We start from the raw sequence: 23533 nt of genomic DNA, 5'->3' as shown, positions 1-23533 counted from the left end.
ATCCCTTCAGCATCAGGGGAGTTAGGTGCAAGGTGTCTGCTGCAATCTGAAAAATCCATATAAAATTTTTTGACTCTCCCTTCTTCCCAGAGCAGAAATCTAAATTACTATGATATTAAAAGATAAAATATGTTGAGTGATTATATAATACCATTCATATATTTTATGCATTTCTGAGCTTCTGAACTTTTTTTTTGTTTCATCTGTTTAACCTTTGTATGTTTTCTGGTGACCGGCAAAACTTGCAAAAAATTTATTTCTTATGCCAACCTGTTATATATCAAAATCAAGATTGGGAAATTCACAATAGGGAAAGTTATGATATGAAAGGGATAACTTCAGTTCAAATGTTGATACATTTTAAAAAATACCATCATTGGTAGAAGAAACTCTCAGTGGCAAAACACCTAATAGCAATGCTAATCAGTATATGCTGTACAATTTGTAGTCTTCGAGACTTACCTGGGTCTTATAACCAGTATGTCGGAGGTAGAACTTGAATCATCTAGGACTTTTAGCCAGATATCAAGGATACCTTTGTAGCCATTATATCACATTGCTTCTCTACAGTTAATTAGTTGACTTAACCAAGGTCACACAACTGATACGGGTTGGCTTCAGAATACTAACCCAGGTTTCCTGATAACAATCTCAGAGCTCCTTTCATCTCCTAACACTGCCTCTGTGCCTAGTGACTTCTGATAATATTTATAAAGATCCTAATCTGACATTTATTCTAGATTAAATTAATGGGAAATTCAGAGTTTATTTGCATTCCTAGGCTTATTCAATCACTGGGCTTTTCAATAGATGCAAAGCCATGGTAGAGGCACTTCCAATATAAAGTAATCTATCTATCTAGTCCCTGTAATTATTGGTTCAATGTGATAGCAAATGCTGATTAAGAAACTTGACTCAATAATTCTGAGCTATACTTCCTATTAGGTAGTCGTTACAGCTCATTTCACAAATTCTTAATTTAATATGTAAAAATTGTGTCTTACTAAATCTAAATTAGATTTCGATTAAGGATTCTTAATTTGTAGTGAGAGTAATTGAAATAAAATGTAATTATAGTCTGTGATTGGTTATGGCATTCTAACATAGTGCAAGCTTACCAAGATTTTTCTCCAATGTCATTTTCTTTATGGAACCACTAAAATTTCTCTTATTAGTAAGGTGGTATAAGTAAGAGAAACATCAATAAAAGTAATAAAAATGTTTCCCTTTTATTTGTCACCATCATGTTGTATATGATAATTCAGGAAATACTGTATAGCTCAGGGATTAACTTATATCTTAAGTTCATTTCTTCCTCCCTTCATTATTCAAACTTTTTTCTAAAGTGCAAATTATATTTTCCCCTTCAGAAATTCACAAAGAGAAGGTGGAAAAACAGGGAAAACCCGAAAAGAAAATAGCACCTAAAGGTAATTGTTTTTATTTGTTTTTCATTATTTGTGTTCAGGATTTATTCTTTTCATAACATCTTCTTTGAGCAGGTTGAAATATACTTTTTTTTTTCTTTAATGAGATACATAGGAAGGGAGAAAATAAATAAGACTATTTTGACTATTTTGAAAATATGTTACTTCAGAATTATGAACAAAACCATTGTCAACTTTCTGCCAACTATTGAGCGCAACATATCTAGCCATAGAATAATATTACTAGTAATGTGTCATTTATGTAAATAATGAAATAAAGAAAGTGAAAATTGATTTCTCGATCTTTTTATGGTAAATCTGTGGTATTCTAAAGATTAGTTGCTTTTGAATAACAGAGAATTGTTCTCTCTATGTTTAAAATAAAAAATGCAGATGATAACAATGATCATAATATCAAGTGTTTGCTATCTATCTATCTATCTATCTATCTATCTATCTATCTATCTATCTATCTAATCTAGTCTCATTTAATCCCTATAGTATATAATGAGATTATTTAAAATTCTGCTAGCAATTTTTAAGCTTCTACCTTGTGAAACTCTGGTAAAAGAAGAACCAAAATGAAGTACAATCTATGACTTCAAAATACATTCTATTAGATGGAAAGAGAATATACATAGAAGTAAATGTTATAAAGTAAATATTTTTGAAGGGAGCCCTAGCTATATGTGTCATTAGGAGATAAGATCGTATGTAGGGAACAGCACTTGAGTTGAGCCTTGAAAAGAACTAAGAATTTCAAGAAGAGGAAGAAGAGGAAGATAAATTTAGTTATGAGGGACATGTATGCCAAAGAATAGAGGCAGAAGATAGAAGATAGATAAGTTTGGCTGGCAAATGCAAAGCATGATGGAGAAAAATATAAAATTAATTTAGAAAAATGAGTTGATTGTGCATGGAGCTCATACATGTAATACCAGCTACTGGGGGACACTGAAGATTGTGAATTACTTGAGCTCAGGAAGTCTTTAATTACGGGACCTAAAGCTGAATGGTTGTCTACCCTAAGCCTGATGTCAATATGGTGAGCCTCCCAGAATTATGTCACCAGGATACTTTGAGATGAAAACAAGGAAAATCAATGTTCTTGTGCCTATCAATGATGGGACTGGGCCCATGAATAAGACCCTGGGAAAGATAATGGAAAGAGAGGGATCTGGAGAAAAGGAGCTAGAGGAACATGAGATAGAGAAAGAGAAAAACCATGAGAAAAAGAGGAAAATAGGAAGAAAAGAATAAATGAGGGAGGGAGAGAAGAAAGGCAAAAAAAGAAGATGGTATGCCTTATTCCATGGAAGTCATAGACACCTTTTCAGTATGAGAGTGACATGGAAGATAGATCCCTATCATTTATGAGGAACTTATAATAACTTCAAAATATATGACAGTCCAATGATTTTGAACTACTTATAACAGTATTATATTTGTGATGGGCATACAATTTGGATGAATATGCAACTGCTTTTTATGAAGGCCCAATGATAAACAAAAAAAAAAATTAAAAAAATCTTTGTGAATTGACTATATTCCTGAGTAATGATGGAACTTTCCTTTACTCTAAAAGTGCCATTTAAGAACCTTACTTCTTGTTTTCCAAATTCTGGAATTTGGAATTTCTTTTTTTTCTCCTGTTCTACACTATAATAATGTACCACAGATCACTGAAACACATTTTAATCCTTCATTTCCCATGCCAGGAAATGCTCTTGAAAATATCTGGAAAAAATGCATAAAGAGATTATATGATCTTATATGGACTTGCCATGTCCCATAATATTTCCTTTATATACATACAGTATGAATGTCTAAAAGTGACAATGAGGATATTCAATGATCCTTCAAATAGAACTTCATCCAGAAACAGTACTAGAAAACTACCCAGAGTTACCCTTGCCTTTACCTTCTTAACAGCTCCTCTCATTTATGGTGACTCTTTTGGCCATGATTATTTGAGCAAAACTAAATTATGATACAGTAATAAAAATAGGAAAAGCATCCAACCAATGACCATCCTTACTGTTGTATTTGCCAATATCCTTATCTAATTAGTGACTCTCTAATTTGGATGTCCTAATGAAATGAGGAATATTTAATAGCCATTACATTTGTGTGATGTGAGTAGAAACTGAAAGAAGTTCTAAGTGTTAAGCCTTTGGGTATAGTTCATTCTCACAGTATATGGAATAATTAGTATTGTGTATAATAGAATTGTGTACTATAAAGTTAATTGTAATAACTACCAAATCTAAGTAATACAAAACTAGTTTCTGATTAACCTTGAGCTATGTTAATATTTGTATTGTTGTTACAGCGCTCCACTTGCTAAATCATTTTTTTCTGATGAACTCAAAACATTTTACTGATATGGCCTCTTTAAGTTTAACAGTGCTCCATATGTTCCAGATTTTCAGCCAATCCTCATATAAAACAAGACATTAACCCTTACTCATCTGTAACCTATTTTTACTTTTACTTAAGGATTAATGTCTGCTTACTTCTCTTCTCTCTCACTTTCTCCTCTTTCCTCTCTCCTCCCTCCTCTTTCCACTCTTTTTCTCTTTGTTCTTTCTTCTTTTGTTCAAGGAAGTTTGACATAGCTTGGAGGTTCTATTTGCCTATGTAAAATAAATATGAATTTCCTAGTTTTGTGTGTTTCATTTGGATGAATGATCAAGGAGAAACACAGGAGTTTTTTAATTGTTTTTTTTTATCCTTCTCTAGGTTTTTACTGCTCAGTTAATGTTGTTGCTCCTGGGTTGTATGTAGCTATGCAGATGGCACCATTTGTTTTTTGGACCTGGCTCTATTTGGACCATGCTGTCAAAGGCTTCGAGCAGGGTACTGTAGAGTGGGTTTATTAAACTGTCAAAAGAGCTAGTGAGCATTGAATAATTAAAACAGTGAATTTGGCTGCAAGTCCCCAATTTCTCCAAGCCTTTCCTAGAGTCAAGGAGGTTGAGTAGCCTGGATAGGTTTTCTGAATAGTCCAGATATATTTTAGGATACCGAATATTTCTCAGTAATGAGGGAATGAAGTTTAATGATTTCATGACAGGGCAGTGATTAGATAGATGGATTTTACATTTTATTCTATATATTGGCTTCTAGTATGATTGAGGTTGAGATTTGAACTTTGTAAGGTTTCTCTTTTATGAACAGGGGTATATTAGAATGTCCCTAATTTTGTGGAAATAAATGTGTGTATTCACACATATACACACACACATGTTTGTATGTTATAGTATATGGAAGTCTATGCTTAACAGAACTTTAATACCCTCACAAAAATACATTGTACAAGATTTTAATAATAACCAGTGTTATGTAAAAAAGGAATGATGGATTGGTTGCTCATCAAAAGGTTATGAAGTAGATCTGATTTTTGAAAGGTATAAATACTTGTTTGGGGTATTTTTGAAGGAGGAATTTCTGATTTTGCAGAAATTACCTACTTCAATGTTTTTGTAGGAGAGCTGTTATTTTGGACAAATCAGATTTTTCTCTCATTATTGTATTAATTTCATTTCAATTTCCACGATTGTGTTTCATAAGATCTAATAATGGTTTTAGAAGTTTAGAAATTATCTAGTTCACTAAATTCCTTCTTTTTTTTTACATGAAAAAATGAATTGAAATGTTCATTTTCAACATAAGTAGCAGAACTGGGACAACTGTAACTAAGAGGGGATAGTCAAATTGTCCAAAGACTGGAAATTTGACCCAGGAGAGGAACTGAGAAGGGCCATTGGCAAACTATCCAGTCTAGTATAAAAGAAGGCAGGGGAAGGGCCTAGTAATAAGCAATAGGGTGTGTTATGGACAGTTTTAGTCAAAAATAAGATTGTGAGATGAGGCAAGGAAGCGTAATTGTGACAGAATGAAGAAAGGGGCCATAGCCTTTTTTAAAAAGGTCAAGTTCAAGTTCCGGCCTGTTCTAATTCTGTAGGCAAGGAGTTCAGCCAAGGTCTGGCTCATTAATGAAGTCTCCTCAGTGCAGACACCAAATTGTCTCTAAAACAAGCAAACAAAAACTAAACATTTTCAAGTATTTATTGAAATATAAGATCTTAAGAACCCTAATGAGAATTATGATTCCATTACAATTTGTTTAGTGTCCCAGACCTCTTCATGAAGACTAGGACTTCTCCATGGATTTAATTTAACATTAAGAAAATATGATTCATTTGACTTAGATTTCTCTCTTCTTCTTCTTCTTCTTCTTCTTCTTCTTCTTCTTCCTCCTCCTCCTCCTCCTCCTCCTCCTCCTCCTCCTTCTTTTAAGGTAATCTGGATTAAATGACTTGTCCAAGGTCACATAGCTAGTGACTGTAGACTTGAAACTGGGGCTGTGCTTTATCCACTGTACCAACTAGTTGCCACAGGGTTGCTTTCTTCTCAAGCTATTGGTTGACTCTGCAAGTATAAACAACCAAGGACCATAGTTAGCATGAAAACAAAAGCACAGAAAAATTAAATATTTTCAGTTCACACAAGCTCATTTGTGTAATTACAGGGAAAAAAAAATCACTGTAAAACTCAGGTTTTAAAAATTTATAATTTATTGCTCCAACTTTTTGAACAGTCAATGTATTTCTGCTCCATTTTTGAGAAGAAATGTGCTTACACAATTCCTTAATTGCAGAATCTTTCCCCTTTATGGCCAAGTTATTCATTTTATCATTATAGTGACATTATAAAATAAAGAGTAAATATTATTTTAATATTTCAGTAAGAAATGACTGAATACAATAGAGTTTACCCATATGTGGGGCATATCTATCAGCCTTTCAGTTTTCTGTACAAGGACATGAAATTAGGAAAAATGTTGAATTTTCATATTTTATGTTGGAGTGTTTTTGAATAAACATCAGAGTACATAAATATTGACTGCTGATTCTTCTTAGATCAGTAAAACATGAGAGATCTGAGCTTTACCTATCTCTGAGCTAACACATTACAATGTCTACAACATTACCTTTGAACTTTTGGTCAATCAAATCAAAAGTCTTATTGACTTTCAGTGGTCTATATAGAGCCACCTTTTATCATATTCACTAGGAAATAATTTTTTTGTCACCAAAGATTTTCTCTCAGCCTGATATTGCTAGTTTGATAAAACTCCTTTGACAGATTGTATTAGGTGATTTTCTGAAAATAGATCACTAATTGCCTAAATGTTTTTCCACCAAAAAAAAAATTCTGAAGGAATTTATTTTAAAATTTATTCCAGTGCTCTATTGGCTCCCAAATCTCTTGCTGTGAGCTCTCCCTTCACAAGCATATATGTTACTACACCCTTGCCTGTCAATCTTATTCAGTGATCTGTATTTTCAAAAGAGAGGATTTATTCTATACCTTAAAGCCTTTCCTCTAGTTGTTGTGTTACTTTGTGATTACTAGTATGACTGATTAAATTAAAAAAATAAAATAATCATCATTCAAATATTTAAGCTTTTATAATGGTAATTGAGAGCAGCTAGGTTATTCAGTGGTTAGCGTACCAGACCTGGAATCAGCAAGGCCTGAGCTCAAATCACTTTAAAATCATTTTTCCAATCATGAGTAAATGATTCATCACTTAATGCTGTTTTCCTTAGTTTCCTCATTTGTAAAATGATCTGGGAAAGGAAATGGCAGTATCTTTACCAAAAAAAGCTCAAATGGGATTCCAAAGAGCAAAGTTAACTAAATCAATCAACCTTTTCTGTTAAACATTTTGCAAAAAATTAAAGCTACTAAAGTGCAAAATTTGGTCATAAAAACAATATGTTCTTTTCAAAAGTAGTTTCCAATTTTGACTAAAAACTTTATTTTCAAAATTTTTGTTTTCATAAACTTTAGACAGAGAGAAAGAAATCAAAGTTTAGTACTGAGATACTGTTTTCTGTTTGAAGTGAGAATACTATTATTCTGTTTGTGAATATATAATAAGCTCCATTTTTTTAAAGTAGATGTGACCCAAGTAGGAAACCAGGACATTTTTTGAACCTTAATAAATATAAAGGATTAGAAAGACTTGTATCAGTTAAATTTTCTACAAAAGGTGACAATATTGAAGTCTATTAACTTTTTGAGCATTTTTTTTAATTTTGCCATGAAACTGGAGTAACTGCTTTCTTCATCTTTACAAGACTTCCTATTTCCTTTCCACTTTGCTCTAGAAAAAAACCCCAAAAAACAAATCCCAAGCAAACCATTTTGACAACTTCACAGTCTAGACCATGCACAGTAATTTAGTTTGAGAATCACAAGTGATTTCCTTTTAGATGAAGCATGTATCTATAGTGTATTACTGGTCTTGAAAATGCTTCAAGCACATGGTGAATTGCTAACCCACAAAAATATATGGCTAAAATCTGAAACTCTGACAGGAAGCCCTCAAGGGTGACATGGAAATTTGATCATTCATACATTCTGGAACATTTTGCCTTTGATAATCCTACTTTTATCCCCTATTTTCTATCATGGCATTTTCCTCCCTTTTTAATTTATTTATAACTATCAATTTTGTGACTTTTAAAAATTAGACTATAAAATCAGAATAGAGTTTTATATATATATATTTTTTCATAATATAGAACATCTGATAGAAAATGAGAATCTTCCTTGTTTATACATGATATGAAGTAGTGATTATTCAGTGAGCCAATTAATTTTACTGAACTAAGATGTTCCTAAGATTCCAATCAATGTCTGGCAATATATCTATTGCATGTACTATATTCCATAATCATAGTTGCTTGCCTCTGCAATGAAGGTATGGAGAAATGCTGAGATCAATCTTGATAATATAATTATTCAACTTTCAGTTTTGTTTACATTGTGTTCATTGTGTATATTTTTCCTGGTTCTGTTTTCTTCTCAACCATAAGATCTTCTCATGCTTCTCTTAAATTTTTATATTCCTTAAGGCATCAATTATGTTGCTGTATATAAGTATTTCACTATTAATTACCATCCACTTTTTTTTCCCAGTACTTTGCTTCCAAAAAAAAGTAGTTTTTTTGAATATTTTGGTTTATATAGGCTCTTTCTTGAACTTCTTGGGAATTATGCATAGCTGTAGGATTTGGGGATCAAAATAATTGTTAAAATATAATTTCAAATTGCTTTCCCTAATAGTTGGCCAATTGGCAGCTTTGCCAACAATATAACATTGTGCCAGTCCCCATGAAGCTCTCTAAAATTGATTCTTCCCATAGTTGGTCACCTTTGCCAATTTGTTAATGAAGCATAATTCCTGCATTGTTTTAATATTATTTTGCATTTCACTGATTACTAATGATTTGGAGCAGTCTTTATCCACTAAAGAATGATTTTTCATCTGTGTATTTTGTGCATGATATGAGATATTTGATTCAACATATTTTCTCCAATAATTTTCCTTCTAATCTTATCTTCATTGATTTTGCTCATTTGAAATCTGTCAAATATAATGTAAGCAAATTTTGTACCTTATTATTTGTGGCTTCTCATCTCTTTTTTCAGTTTAAGAGTCTCACCCAGCCCTGCCATAGTTATATATGAATTGTTAATTACCAGGTCATTGAACAAACTTATTTCTATCAAGTAATTTTCCACAATATTGATTTATTGATGGAAGACTCTTTCTGAAAGCTTTTTTTTTCTCTAGTACCCAAAATAAGATTTTGTATACCTTCCATAAATCTTAATATACAGCCTTCTCACTTTTTATTCCCTTTGCATCATGGACTTCCTTTGCATATTCTTGGAATAGGTCCACATACTCTTCCTTTCTTTGTTTTCTTTGGAGTCATTTATATTTTATCATGCTATGCATCAGAGACAATGTCATTATTGTCCAAATGCATTGATTCACTGATGAAAATTATAAAAACATAGTTTGTTGTTGAAATCTTTGCAAATCCTTTATATTTATCATCTTTATTTTTTCCTCCTTCTAGTTCCATCCACTGATTGAATGATTTTATATGTTTTTGTTTAACTAAGTATCTCACTCAACTTTTTGGTGAGCTCAATTACAAACAATCTACCAAAAACTCCCCAAATTTATGTTAATATTCATAGATGATCTAAAAATTTGATAATGATTTGTGTTTTCTGCCACTTTTTAAAATACTAGACTTTTGTGATGTTAGAAGCAGAAGGGGACTGCTCAAGACTGAAAGCTAATCTGAACTATGTTTTTCTTTATATCATGAATTGCAAGTTCAAAATATTAATAATAATATTGGTTATCCTAGTGAGGATGACCTTCCCCTTCATAACTAGTTACTCCAGTTGAAAATCTGTTGCCAGAATCTCTCTACTACCTTCCTGTACTTATATTCTTTGGGCACAATCTGTACATAAGTGACTATAGATTATTTATACCACAAAGAAACATCACAATAAGAATTTATAGTCAGGATATAAGATACAAGAATAATTGGGGAGGGAAAAAACCCACTTACTTTGTAGTCTAAATGTTTGAATGAGATCAAAGACATAATAGTATGTTTGCCAGTAGCTACTTCATAATAAGTATAGTTTTATTACAAAAAATAAATTTGCACCTTATAAATGGTAACCTCTTAACTATCAACTTTGAATTGTGGCAGTGGTGTGACATGACCCAGGAATGGTACTTATGAAATGTATAAAGAGTAACCGGACAAAGTTAGAAGAGTTTAGTCCCAATTCACAGTTGATTCAATTCACAGTTGAATAGTTTGACTAGTCAATTAACATTTATGGGCCTCTTTTATGTCATCTATAAGCAACTTGGATTATATGATTTCTAAGACCTAATTTTATGACATTCAAAATTGTGCATCTTCTTAGTAGATATTCTAGAACAGCAGTTAGCTGAAAGCATCTCCCTTTATCCAAACATAGCTTTCTTCCCCCACTAAGCTTCATTGGACTTTCTCTACTGGCGACTTCAAAAAGGAAGATTCTTTTCCTCTTAAAACCTGAGTGGGTCACCATACTTTGATAACTGATCTTGATAACTGACCACACATGTTTCCATTTGAAGATAAAGGAATTGGTGTCCAGAAAAACCAAATACCACTATATCCTTAATGTTTATACTTGTGTATATCCTTGCTGTGTTAAAGCAAAGTAAACCTTCTTTGTTAAATGTCCAGTTATTTAGGTAATCCTCATTTTGTCTCCACATTGACCCTGATCTAAGAGAGCGTTGGCTTTGAAACCATGCCAAAAATAGCAAGGAAAGCTAGGGAAATGTGTCAAAAAAGTTTCTGAATCAATGGGCCTGATAGGTTATCAGCTTTCACTCTTTAAATGTGCAAATCATGCATATTAGAGCCCAGGATTTGTCATGCCAAAATGGATTAGCTATCTAAAAGCATCTAGGATCATTTTCAGTGGTGAATCAGAACTGGTTCCATACCATTAGCATATTCTGGACTCACTCTTTCATATCTTTATGACTTTTCTTTAGTTTGAGTGAAATATGAAAATATTTCTTCAATACAAAAGCAAAAAGACTATTCTATTTTCAAAGGAAAATCCAAAAAGAAGGGAACCAAGGATAAGGAGAAAAATATTTTGAGTAAATTTAAATAAGATCCCATTGCAAAGTACTCACCTCTAAAATTGAACTTCTAAAGTAATACTTAGATTATTCCCTTCTGACTCTTGAATATCATCCATGTCTCCAACTTTGAGCTTGAAATGCAATCTTTTCCCTCACTCTTCTTAATTTACTTTTTTTGGTGAACTTTATTAGCAGACTCCTTGAGCCTGTGAAGACTTAGTGAGAGCAATCTGATGAAAGAGAACTTTGTTCATTTAAAATTAGTTGATCTTACATTGAAGAAAGATAATCCCTCAGAAAAATTCAATGTTCAGAAGGGCTTTTAAAATCTGGCTTGACACTTTTGATTCAATCATTAAGAAGAGAGAGGGAAGCAAAGTAGCCTGGTCGAACTCAGGGACCAAAATTCCTACTATTCCAGCTGTAGCTAGGGCTTGTGTCTGATTAAGAATGCCACAGCCAGACTCACTGCTAGCACTTAGTTCTATTTCAGCAAAGGACACCCAATCCGGTTGGCAAGCATTCGAGGCCAAGAACACTGTGAAAGAACCCAAGGCTGCTGGCAAATAGCTTCAGGGGAAAACCATATGGGGACAGTTAGAGGGAGCTCTGGGAGCTGAGTTGAGTTGAAAGTTCTGGTGGGGAAAGGTCAGCCTTTGGACAAGCAGAGCAATGCCAACTTCTTTGCCATTCCAAATGGTGGACTCCTTTTGTTTTTAATTAAAGCATGGCTAAGGGACTTTTGTGTCTTATAAATAAGGATGACAAACAAATTAAGCTCTAGCAGGTGCAAAAGGCTTATTTTGTCCTCAGCTAAAAATGTACCAGCTAAGATGTAACTTGTCAAACTGTGTCAGTAGCAAGAAGGATTGATGTTGTTGATGTTTTTTTGTTTTTGTTTTTGTTGTTTTCCCTCTGCTTTTATATTTTTAGATATTGAATCCAAGATAAGAGGTACAAAAAGAGAATGGTTTCCGCTGCAAAATTAGAAGGATTCTAGTCCTAAAGTTGGATTGGATTCTTATGATCATTTTGATGAGAGAAATATAACAACTTGGAGTTTGCTTAATCTCTCCAGCACTTGAAGTTTCTTCCCAAGATGCTGTAGTGGCTGGTTTCCATTTTGAAGAGCTCCCTGGGGTACTTAGGTACAGCTGCTTCTCTAAGCAGTATTATGCTGCCACTTCTGAGGATAATGAAATTTCTATGTACAGTAACTGTGTCTGCAAATCAAAACTTACACTGGGAGGAACCAGGCCTTCCCTAGGGCAGTGAGGATAAGGCATTAATATGCTAATCTGAGGTTGAATTCAGCCCAGTTGCTCTTTTGATTTTGTATTAATTCTCTCATTTATGTCCATGTGCCTGTCAATCTGAAAAGCCTTGAATAGAATGGACAACCATCTGTCTGAGGTGGGTTAGGGCCAGTCCTTCCTGGAGGCAAAAAAGATAGACAAGGCATTCCCTTGAGAATCTTTCTAATCAAGGTATAGAAAGAATGGCTTATCATAGCCAAACTTGTTACTCTTGGAGGAGCTTTAAAAAGGTTGTTCTTCACTGCTAAATGTTTTTAATTTATCTGAATCATATTAGAAAATCTAAGCTAAACAAGTCCTGTGTTGGTATCTCACTGGTGAACAATATGAATTTACAAGTTATAATCAAAAGAACCATAAGCAAGTCTGATGAATGGTCTAATACTAATGATCCTGCAAAGTGTCTAAGACATCCAACCCTATTTATATCCATGAAAAGATGTTAGAAATAGAGTTAAAAGACAGTCACTTCATTTCTTAGGGCCTCATTATCAGATCTTCAAAATGAGATGCTAATATTAGAGGTTTATCTATTTCAAAAGATTGTTTTGAGAATCAAAGGAAATAATGTAACCACAAAAATCCATATAACTATATTATTTCCCTTATTCTGCGACATGTTATTTTACTGGAAGTTTTGCCAAGTTGGTTTGATCTGGTGTAAAAATGAGTCTTTTGACTATAGAGTCAAAAGGGCACCTGGTAGCTGGTAGAGACCTGCAGGGAGAACCATATGGGTCTAGTTAGAGAGAAGTTTGTAGAACTGATTTTAAGATGAAAGTCCTAATTGGGAAAAAGCCAGTCTTTGTACAAGCTGGGCTATGCCAGCTTGCTGGCCAAATATTTTGACAATTAACCTTTTGATTTTAGAGCTAAAAGACCTGTGTATGAGTCATAACTCTGAGAGTTACTAGATATGTGGCTGAGCAAATATATAAACACTCTGCTTTTTTTTAAATGAAAATGTTTTATATTTCCTATTTTTACAAATAGGTAGCTTAAGGTTTATAAATCTTCAAATGTTGAAAGTATGAATTATTATTAAAAATAATCTAAAAGATAAAATGAGCAAAGAAAAACTAGATTTTAGTATATTTATATATCCTTTCTGTCCCTAACCAGCAGTTATGATACATCAATCTGTTTGTGTGTGAACATCCAAATCTGTCTACATTAACTGTTAAATGGAAATACAAGAAAAGCTTTTCTTAGCATCTTTCAGAGCTTCTCATTCTATTACCAGAAATGGATGAAGATTTGAAAAAAGCTGAACAGTATTCTCTTACTTTGTTGATCTCTTCTCTATTAATGTTGTTTTATTAATGCTTCCTCTTGATTCTTGGTTACAAGTGGAAGTGAGAAAAGCAATCCATAAATATCAGAAAAATCCCCAATGTCTAGCATCAACTAAACAGAAATTTCATGATGTCATTAGCATCATATGAGCTACATATAGTTTATTCAGCAAGAAAGTAATGAAATTAATGTATTTGGTCAGCTATCTTTCTATATTTTTCTTCTTTCTTTTGGTTATTTTAAAAAAGTGTTATTGAAGTGATGAATAGAATTACATATAGTATGTTTTACATATATATAATATGTAATACATTTTTTGTATTTAATGATTGATAGCCTTTTCTAGAGTGATTTGCAGAGGGAGGGAGAAAAATATACATAGCAGATAACAAAAGAAAACTTGGAAAGAACACAGAAAGGAAGGCTAATTGTGAAAATGATGTGTAATATTTATTACTGTTTTTAAGAAAAGCAGTGTGAACTGGAAATTCATGGTTTTATATTGAATATTCTTTTTATGTTGTATTGTATACAGGGAAGTGTTCTTTTTGTATTTATGTATTTAAGTTCAAAATGAATAAAAGAAAAAGTGCAATTGATGTTTTTTTACATATTATACTACATACTCCATCACTTCCTACTCTCTAAGAAGATAGATGTTCTCTCTTACAGATAGTATAAATCCACAAATGTCTGTGTTTGTTGATTATTATTAAATATACAATTTAAAAAATTATAGGACCCAGAAATCTGTATTATATCATCTTATAATGTATTATTTTCCTTATAATAAAATTATTATTTATTCCTTTACAGTAACTCACAAAGAAAAACCAGAAAAAGAAAAGCCAGAAAAGAAAGGTAGAGAAATATTTTTTGTTATATTATTTTATTTTACTTTTGAGGTACTTCTTTTTTTAAATCCCCCCCCCCTCTGTTTTCTGGTGCAAATATTCAGACTTTTTTGGCTACAGTCTCAACCTATAGAAGACTCAATAGAGTCTTATTCTGATGGTTTAGGGAAGTGATCTGTGATTTGTAAAGGTCATTCAAGTAGAGGACATGTTCTGGAATGTTCTATTATTCTGAAAAGTCATCAGTCATGGACCCATAAGCACAGTGCCAGAACTTACTAGGTGTTCTGTAATTGCATATTCCCTTAGCTTCCCCCAGTAACAAATGTGTCTGTATTATCCAGAGACCAGTCCATTTACTCAGGAGAAGAGCAAAATATAGTGGGAAGAACACTAATTAAAGAATAAGGAGACTGTTTCAAATCCATTTCAGACTTTTAGTATCTATATCATCTTGGGCAAGTAACTTAACCTGCCTGAGTTTTAGTCTTTCCATTCCTAAAATTGGAGAATAAGATTAAATGATCTCTGATAACCCTTCTATCTCTGGGCTATAATTCTTAGTCACATATTTCTTTCTTTCCTTCTCATCCTCCCTCCCTTCCCCCCCCTTTGTCTGTGTCTTCCTTCCTTTTCTTTCCTTCTTTCCTCTCTTCCTTATTTCTATTCTCCCTTTCTCCCTTCCTTCCTCCCTCCCTCCCTTCCTCCCTTGTTTACTTCATCCTTCCCTTCTTCCCTCCCTCTCTTCTTCCTTCCTTCCTTCTTTCTTTGGCTCATCTAATCCTTCCTTCCTTTTTTTCCCTTCCTTTTCTTAATTGCTTGTTAGTTCAGGACAATTTCTGCTAAGGTGTAGAGGGGTTGAAATCTGTGGCAGTGTAGAAATAATGATCTAAATGAATTGCTGTATCATTAAAAAATAAAAGTGTTCTTTTAGGGCTGAAAGCTTCTCCGACAATTAAAGATTTTTTGGAAGATATTTGCATCTTATTTCTTTTATTCACTTTACATTTGAGCATTTGAATGTGAAATGTTTGTTTCTTATTACTTTTTTTCTAGTGATGATCTAAATGGATTTCATATGTTCATCTTCAAATTTATTGAGAAAGGAGTTCCCAATTCTTTTTCTTAGGGAATTGTATCTTCCACCAAAGTTTTCATCTTATGCCTCACTCTGGAAACATTGGGTTCTCAAAGGTTATGCCAATGAAATATTATCTCTGGCAGGGCCTTCCAATTTGGAAACACTTCAAGTACTGGCATCAGTGAAAGATAATATTCATGTAATCTGAGAAACAGCCTTTACAAACTTAGATGAGAGACACATACCAGGTTGGAAATAGTGTAATAAAATGTTTGGCTAGAACAATTCTTTTTTTTTAATTTTTTTTTTCTAAGGGAATGGGGTTAAGTGGCTTGCCCAAGGCCACACAGCTAGGTAATTATTAAGTGTCTGAGGTCGGATTTGAACTCAGGTACTCCTGACTCCAGGGCTGGTGTTTATCCACTGTGCCACCTAGCTGCCCCAGAACCATTCTTAAAGACTGTGAAAATTGAATAGCTATAGTCTATACTATTTACCCTTATTAGATTCTGGGTTTTTGAAGTACTAAAATGAATTAACAATCTTTGCTTAAATTTCAGGCTTTTATAATCAGATGTAATGAGATAAGGAGTCTTTAATTACATGTTTTAAGTTGTTGACTTTTTGTAACCTCTAAGATGGTTGTAGTTTTTTTAATTCAAATAAAGGAAATTCAAGAAAAAGGAAAATTCAGTGCTCTTTAAATTGTAAATTTTTCAGGAAATTTCCCAAGTTATAAAAAAAAATGTGTTCATAGATATTGGATAAAGATCATGAATGCATATTTCTAGTTGCCAGATATTCCATAACAAATATAGTACATACACTTATAGCTTTTAAATATTGTTCATGCCTGTTTCATATGGCAGAATAAGCGACTAAGGCTTCCCTGATAGTAATGTATGAATGAAATCCTCTTCAATTCAACTTAGCTCAATCTTTTTCTAGCTCAGTTCTTTTCATTATCATATGAAGTAAAAACTGGAGAGTTAGGGAGGAGCAGTGGAAATGGTAGGTTAATGGAGATAAAAATTAAAATGGTGGTTGGAAAGCAGAGGCATTTTAATTCTGCTCTTCAAGACTCTTCAGCTAGCTACATTAATCTCTAAAACGCTGTGTTTTGAAATCAGTGGGGGTTTGACATCCTTGTCCTTGGAATGTATATGTATACAAAGAAATTTCCATTAAAACCTGAAATATATTTTTTTTCCATCAATACCTGGGGATAGCCATTCTAAGTATGATTTTTATTTAATTTTTATTGGTAACCATGAAACCTATTTCTATTTCTCTTCTTGAAAGATACAGAATTGGGTTCATATTACTGTTCCAATAATTTCCTAAATATAAGTAGGCAAAAGATTGAATGTAACACATTAATGAATCTGTCTCTGTCTCTGTCTCTGTCTCTGTCTCTCTCTCTCTCTCTCTCTCTCTCTCTCTCTCTCTCTCTCTCTCTCCCCCCCCCAATAATTTTCTTGTTTTCCTCACATATGCATACCGTGACTTTTAAATTTCCTTTCCCATTTCTCTTCTCCACATATTCTACATGAAGTGAGAAGATTTAAAAACTATGGTTGTTTGAAAATGGAATCCTAAAAGCTGAATACAGTTTAGAGACTCTGAACTGCAAACAGAAAGAGTTTACTGCATGGTAACACCCAACACATCTTTCATTTAGTCACATGGATCCCAAGAGCTGGTAGGATAGCAGTATATAAAAGCAAACCCTTTTAGAATCCTGATGTCTAAAATTCATCATGTTCTTTCTGTTTTTTTCATAAGGTAAAGATTTATGAGCTAGTTATTTTGATTAGAATTTTAGTAAGATCTACTGGAAGAAATATTTTATATTTGAAATAGAATAAAAATCACTGGACATCACAATTTATAATACACAACACACAAATTACATTAGCAAGTTGTTTATTTTCCCAGCCTCTGGAGATTTACTCTGTTTCAGAGAGTTTATATAACTATCTTGGCAAAATATTACTATCACAAATCATTTATTTGTGATATTTTCCTAAAGGACTAGTCATTGAACTCCATTTGAATTCATAATTTGTTATTATTCTCCCACCAATTAAATACAATTTAGGCAGTAGTGCCATTGATAATAATAATAGCAACAATATTAGCTAGCAGTTTAAGGCTTGCAAAATGTTTTTTGCATATTTACTCATTTGATTCTCACAATGACCCCGGGAAGTAGGTTGGTATTATTTTTTCCATTTCACAGTTAATGAAATTGAGTCAGGGATAGTTTATATATTTTCCCAGGCTTACACAGCTAGTAAGTATTTAAGGCAGGATTCAAACTCAGGTCTACCTGGCTCAATCCACCATTTCTACTACCTCACCTAATTGCCAAGTTTATTGACCTTCCTAATTATTTTTTTCACCAAAGTTAAAATCACCTTAAGATTCTTGTATACTTCTTGATCACACCAATGAACATGGGGAGAGAAAGCATGAATTTATCAGAGAGTATATTAAAGAACCTAAGGAAATCAAAATCAAATTTAAAAATTACTATAGGTATGTGGAAAATTTGAGATATTACTGAATAACCTGATTTTTACAAATGTAAGAGAATAAACTATTTCATTTTTGTAAAGATTTTCTCAAAAATAGTGAACAACAAAAATAATCAAGTAATCAAACATTTCAAAGTTCACAAAAGTCAATTGATGGGCACTTTTCATGGAAGTGCCATCCTTCAGTCATCATAGTTATAATTGCAATAAGATGTTCATTTCCTATTGGTTCTAGTAGTTGTTAATTTGATGTAAATAAGTGATTTGAGTATCATCATCCCCTAGACACTCACTAAATACTAAGGATTATCATTTTTTTGATACTGCAAAGTAATGTTCTGCAATCAGATCCTACCAGCTTATGAAAGCCGATTATTAAATATTCATAGTGAACTGTTTATACCTCAGAAATCAGGAAATGCTGCAATTCAGGTCTTTATTTATTTATTTGATTGGTTGGTTATTTGTGGACAGTGGAATTATTTAGACTTAATAAAGTGCTGAAGACAATGTTAATATTCAGATTAAATTTAAAGGTGTAACACACATACATTTTCCAGTATATTCCTGGCTTTAGGGAGAATATAGTTGAACCCTTTTCTTTAAATAAATAAAAAAGAAAAGCCCAGGTAAGTCAAATGATGAATCTGGCTTCATATTATTACTTAATAAAAGATTGGAATTATAAACCATGTTTGGATAGTGCCATTTTAATGAGTTCCCATACTTTCCAATTCACTTTGAATGTATTTATTCAAATACCATTATTATAGTGCTTGATACTCATAATTTCTACACTAAACCAGATGGTTGGAGGAACCTGTGAGATAATACTGAAGGTTGATGTATGGATGATTAGATACTGGAGGGACTCCAACATCTTTTATGTGACTGAAATAAAAATGTGCATGAACAAAAATTTCTCAAACTACAATACCCATCAACTAATCTCTCCTATCCAGAAGCCCTACTACTCAATCCAAGATAATCTTTTACTTCCTACCCCTTTCTGCTTAAATTTTTTCTGTTGGTTTAAATTTTATTTAGTAACTCTAGAATACTATTAATTAGTTTACTGAGGGGATGTATCCATACGGATGAAATTATAGATTCTAAACTGAAATATATTAACGTGTAGGCGAAGTTTATCAGTTCACATACAACAACTATTGCATAATACATATATACTATAATCCTCTTGACTCTCACTCTGCTTGATTGTTACTGACTTTGTTTAGATGTGGGATTCATATCTAGGGACTTCATTTGCCTTGTCTCCTTCATCTACTATGATCCTCTCCTCCTTGTTATTCTTTAATATAATTTAATATACAGAAACATTTGGTTCAGGAACATTGAAGAGTACCATGCTAAGTTTTACAGGTTCTCTTCCTTTATTTGAGGAGAGAAAGATTCATGATTACTCTCCTTCACTAAAAATAATAGTTCATGTTTATAAAACATATAAGATTTCCAGAGTGCTTTTCTTGTCCAGGATCACATAGTTATTATCTGAGAGAGGATTCATGACATCATTTCCTATGTTTCATCCACTAAACCATGAAGTTTCTCATTAGGAATAATGCAATGATTGAGACTGCCCTAAGGTTTCCTAAAAGTGTTTGAAATGCAAGAAAGGTCTATTGACAGAAACTTATGAAGGATACAGTGGGAGTATTGTTTGGGAAAAGATGGATTCTAGTAGCAGGAGGAACAAACTTCCCTCTGTAATCATAGAAGCTGACCCCAAGAACAAGTTTATGAATTAGTTGAGCAGTTCATTTTCTAACTTTGAAAGTATAAATATCACCATTCATTCTTAAATTGTTTTTATCTTTAAGAGTCACTGGTTTTATTATCTACAAAAAGGCAAAAAAAGTAGCATCTTACTGAAATGAAATATGTGTAAAATATTTTACAAAACTTAAAATACAATGAAGACATTAGTTATAATTAATATGAGAAAGTATTTTTCTTACATTACAAATTCTTTGTATTAATTCTTAAATTTAAACTCAAAATCATTTCTTTTTCTTTCTAGCAAGTCACAAGGATAAACCTGAGAAAAAAGAAAAACCAGAAATAAGAACACTCCTTAAAGGTGATCACTAGTGAATCTTTTATGATTATATATTTTTAACAAAAAATTTGAAGTGTTTATTAGACATAGCATAATAGTTATATGAATCCATTTACAATTCAGGATAAGTTTTGAAAACTGATATAGATCAATGTGTATAAAAGCATTCCAAACTCTTCCTTAATGCTAGTGCCTTCTCCCTAGTACTTATCTTCAATAATTATGTGCTGTTGTTCTTCCTCCCTTCCCCTTTTAGGCATGGAGATCAATGAGACCAGGGATTGTGTTTTACCATTTTTGAATTCCCCAAGCTCAGTCTAATGCATGGAGTATAGTAGATGCTTAGATGCTTATGAACCAACTGATTCAAATATGTCCAAAATAAAGTTTGCCATTGAGAACATTTGAAAAGCATATTTCAGAACTGCCAAATATGGTGACTCTAATAATGAAATGGTTATACTAGATCGGAAGTTAGAATTGTGCTTTTTATATTGTTATTGTAATTCCCATTTTTAATAGATCTGTAATACTTAATAGACATTGTAAAGTCCATTAATTGATTGTATATTGATCACAGATAACCAAATAATCATATAATTTAAAATGGTAGACTGAAGAAACTAGGTTACTTTATTCTCACTCTATCTATTTATTAATCTATCTATAGGATTAATCTAGATATAAAGAAAGAGATAAATATTTTTATCAATAAAGATATAAAGCCAGAAATAAGCAGAAAAAAACAAAGTGAGATAAGCTCAATTCAAGCTATAGAAATATTATTGATTAAATCTATGGATAGATTTGTATATATGTGTATATATGTATAATTTCTAGATTTAAAGAAACAAAAATTCTAAATTTAACTGAATAATTGTATTGTAACATTATTAAAAATTGGTACCACTTTGCTTTGAACTAGTTAATGTAGAAAATAATCAACCTCAGACATCACAAAATTGAGGCAACATGCAGCTAAACATTTATATGAAATCTAAAAATGTATATATATATATATTTATAAATTCATAATTTATATATTTTAAAAAACACTATGGGACTGCTAGATGGCAAAGTGGATTGAGCACTGGTCCTGGATTCAGGAGGACCTGGGTTCAAATCCAGCCTTAGATACTTAATAATTACCTAGCTGTGTGGCCTTGGGCAAGCCACTTAACCCCATTGCCTTGCAAAAACCTTACCAAAAAAAAAAAAAAGAAATTGCTTTTAACAACAAAGATGCACTTATTCTACAAATTGAAATCTTAGAGAATTAGGTGTCTGAGATCCTGAGAGGTCATAAGACTTTTTGTAGGGTCATATACCTAGCATTTATTAGAAGTGGGACTTGAATTCAAGTCTTTCTCTCTTTTAGTCTTACTTTTTTGGGGCAAGGAAGTGATCAGGTTTAAGTGACCTGTCCAGGGTTACACATTTAGTATGTATTTTAGGCTGGATTTGAACTCCTGACTCTAGGAACAGGGTTCTATCCACTGTCCCACCTAGCTGCCCCTAAGGCTTATTTTCAATCTGCTTTGCTATGCTATGTCTCAATAATATGCTATATTTATTCATTAATAGGCCACCTGTCCTTTCACCATCTGGACTGTCTACAACTTGATTGTTATCTGTGTTGTTTTTCTATAATCTGTACTGTTTTTCAGTGTATATTTATATTTTCTTTGTGTTTCAAACCAAATTCAAATCAAAATAATAAAGTTAGCCTGCTTATTATGTTTCTTCTGAACATCTCAGAGTACTTTTGCATTATACATTATCATAAACATCATCTCAACACTCTTATAAAAAGGAATCGTTTTACCATGACCTCCCAGATGGGAGCACAAAAGATATATAAACCACATTTTTTAACCCTGAATCTCAGGTTTTATTTATTGGACTCTACTGCCTCCACATACTGTTGATTTGGTAATGTATTACATTGTTTTGACATACTCCCTCCCTAGTGACTAATTCCAGTAACATGACTGAAATTATGTAAAAAATTCTTGTTTTATACTAGCAATTTAATTTTTCCTAGAATGAACTAAAAATGTTTCCATAAGATTGTCTATAAAGAAAAGTTCTAATATTATGTTGGTTAATTAAAACAAGCTAACTACCTCTAAGCTCAGTACACAGCTTTACTTTTTTAGTAAAATTCACATAGTTTTATAAGCTCCCTTTTCAACTTCTTTAAAAATCATATTCTCAAATCATTGATATGCCTTTTAATAGACTTTTCAATTTGTCTTGCTTATTTAAAATACTAGTAATGTTCCATTTGCATCATTGACAATATATTTAAAGATTTTTGAAAGATATTTGATTAAAAGCCCTTCATAAATAAATGAATAGGCTACTTTCTGAATATGAATGTGTTTGCAATCTCTGTATATAAATATATGTATATATATCAAAATTACATTTTAAAAACTTGATTGGCTTGTTGGTGCTACTGATTCTGAAATAAGTATTTATTTTTATAAATCAGTTGACAGAATAAAGTCTTGAAGTCAAAAATAAGCAATAAAGAAACTGAAGTTTTGCTATAGAGTTCTTTTTCAATATATGTACTGATATTTGAAATATTGATTATGTCAAACCTGAATAGTTTATATCAATCTTATTTTCACTGCTATTTCCCTTAATTTAGGGATGGAGATTAAATATAGATCAATATAATAATATTTTACTATTATTCTAGTTTTATTTTTTGCATTAGATTTTTATTTTATTTTTTTCTCATTGACATGTAAACAAAAAGTTTGGGCTTTTTTTAAAATTTAATTTTGGGTTCTATATTCTTTCTCTCTCTCCTTGAGAATGAAAGCAGTTTTATAAAGATTATACATGTGCAGTCATGTAAAACATTTCCACATTTGCCAGGTTGCAAAAGAAAATGGAAACCAAGAAATATAACATAAGTATAATATATTTAAATAATAAAAAGTATGCTCTATTTTGCATCCAGATTCCATCAATTCTTTCTCTGAAAATGGATACCATTTTTTTCATCTTAAGTCTTTCAGAATTGTCTTGGATTATTGTATTGCTGAGAATAACTAAGAGACTCACAATTGATCATTGCACAATATTGCTATTACTGTGTATAGTATTTTTCATTTCACTTTGTATCAATTCATGTATGTTTTCCCAGATTATTTTGAAAGAATCCTGCTTGACATTTCTTATAGCACAAACTATTCCATTATAACAATATACTACAATTTGTTCAATTATTCCCCAATTTAGGGTCATCTTCTTAATTTCCAGTTCTTTGCCACCACAAATATGTCCTTTTTCCTTTTTCTTTGATTTCTTTGGGGTGAAGACCTAGAAGTGGTATAGTTAGATAGATAGATAGATAGATAGATAGATAGATAGAT

At 32.1% G+C, this 23533-nt stretch overlaps 1 protein-coding gene across 4 annotated transcripts in view; it reads left to right on the top strand.

Annotated features, from left to right (window-relative positions):
• LOC141487900 (triadin-like) overlaps positions 1-23533 on the top strand; it is a 192087-nt gene that overhangs the window by 144770 nt on the left and 23784 nt on the right. For all 4 annotated transcript variants that reach the window (XM_074187490.1, XM_074187492.1, XM_074187489.1 and 1 more), the window contains exons 5-7: positions 1371-1430; positions 14403-14447; positions 20103-20162. In XM_074187490.1, the coding sequence (XP_074043591.1) occupies positions 1371-1430; positions 14403-14447; positions 20103-20162 (165 nt within the window). The remainder of the gene's footprint in view (positions 1-1370; positions 1431-14402; positions 14448-20102; positions 20163-23533) is intronic.

This window comes from Macrotis lagotis, chromosome 5 (assembly GCF_037893015.1).
Source record: "Macrotis lagotis isolate mMagLag1 chromosome 5, bilby.v1.9.chrom.fasta, whole genome shotgun sequence".
Lineage (NCBI taxonomy): Eukaryota > Metazoa > Chordata > Mammalia > Peramelemorphia > Peramelidae > Macrotis > Macrotis lagotis.
The sequence above is the reverse complement of the archived record's forward strand: the minus strand, read 5'-3'. Positions and strand labels throughout refer to the sequence as shown.